Source organism: Otolemur garnettii, unplaced genomic scaffold (assembly GCF_000181295.1).
Source record: "Otolemur garnettii isolate 467f Iridium unplaced genomic scaffold, OtoGar3 scaffold00212, whole genome shotgun sequence".
Classification (NCBI taxonomy): domain Eukaryota; kingdom Metazoa; phylum Chordata; class Mammalia; order Primates; family Galagidae; genus Otolemur; species Otolemur garnettii.
This window is the reverse complement of record NW_003852607.1, coordinates 1,611,789-1,612,776: the sequence shown is the minus strand read 5'-3', so window position 1 is coordinate 1,612,776 and position 988 is coordinate 1,611,789. Positions and strand designations below refer to the sequence as shown.

At 44.9% G+C, this 988-nt stretch overlaps 1 protein-coding gene across 1 annotated transcript in view; it reads right to left on the bottom strand.

The window, feature by feature from the left end:
- The window catches only part of LOC100945328 (zinc finger protein 665-like), a 10,265-nt gene extending 9,732 nt beyond the window's left edge, over positions 1 to 533 (bottom strand). The window contains exon 1 of the mRNA XM_023507956.1: positions 411 to 533. Coding sequence (XP_023363724.1) covers positions 411 to 444 — 34 coding nt within the window. The 5' untranslated portion in view covers positions 445 to 533. The remainder of the gene's footprint in view (positions 1 to 410) is intronic.
- Positions 534 to 988: the final 455 nt, after the last annotated feature.

Sequence of the window (988 nt, the reverse complement as noted above, 5' to 3'; positions counted from 1 at the left end):
TTAGGTAACACAGAGGACATTACAAAAGGGTAAAAGAAAAAATTTCACAAATTCATCCACAGGTGATCACCTTCTGATTGTGTATGAAATTGTGCGATGCAAACACAGAGCTCTCTGCCAAGAACTACTGAATCAAAAGGATCAGAAGAGAAAACATGCAATTAGAGTTTTAAAAGTCTGCCATGAAGGTTTTCTCCTTATGTAAGCCATGGTCCTACAAAATCATGTGTTAAGAGGGGGCACACCAGCTGAAGAAAGGCAACACTGAAAGTCCAGAAAGCATATAAGCTTTACACTGAGCAATAAGGCTTCCGTCTCAGTCAAGCTATGCGGGGGCTCCCTAAAGGCGCAGAAGAGAAAATGCAGACACACAGGACAGAGCCTGACCCTGAGAGCCATGTTATCCTCACCCAGGGAGACCAGGTTCCTGTAGTTCTCCAACATCACAGCCCTGTACAAAGCCCTCTGAGCAGGGTCCAGGCACTTCCACTCCTCCTGAGAGAACTCTATGGCCACATCCCTGAATGTCAAATGTCCCTAAAATGTGAAACAATTTCACCAGTGAGAGATAGGAAGAAATCGTCTCTTCACACAAAGTGAGAAAAGCACTGTAAAAACTGATTCAATTGAAGTGAGCATTCTGAAAAATCCACAAGTGTATTTTTGAGTTCATTATGTGTTTGACGTGTATTATGCTTTTCCATAATAAGTTATAATATCGATGGTACCTGTAGGTCAGTGGGTAGGGTGCCGGCCACATACACCAAGCCTGGTGGGTTGAAACCCAGCCCGGGCCAGCTAAACAACAATAACAACTGCAACAAAAAACATAGCCGGGTGCTGTGGCGGGCGCCTATAGTCCCAGCTACTTGGGAGGCTGAGGTGAGAGAATAGCTTAAGCCCAGGAGTTGGAGGTTGCTGTGAGTTGTGATGCCACAGCACTCTACCCAGGGTGACAGCTTGAGACTCTGTCTCAAAAAAAAAAAAA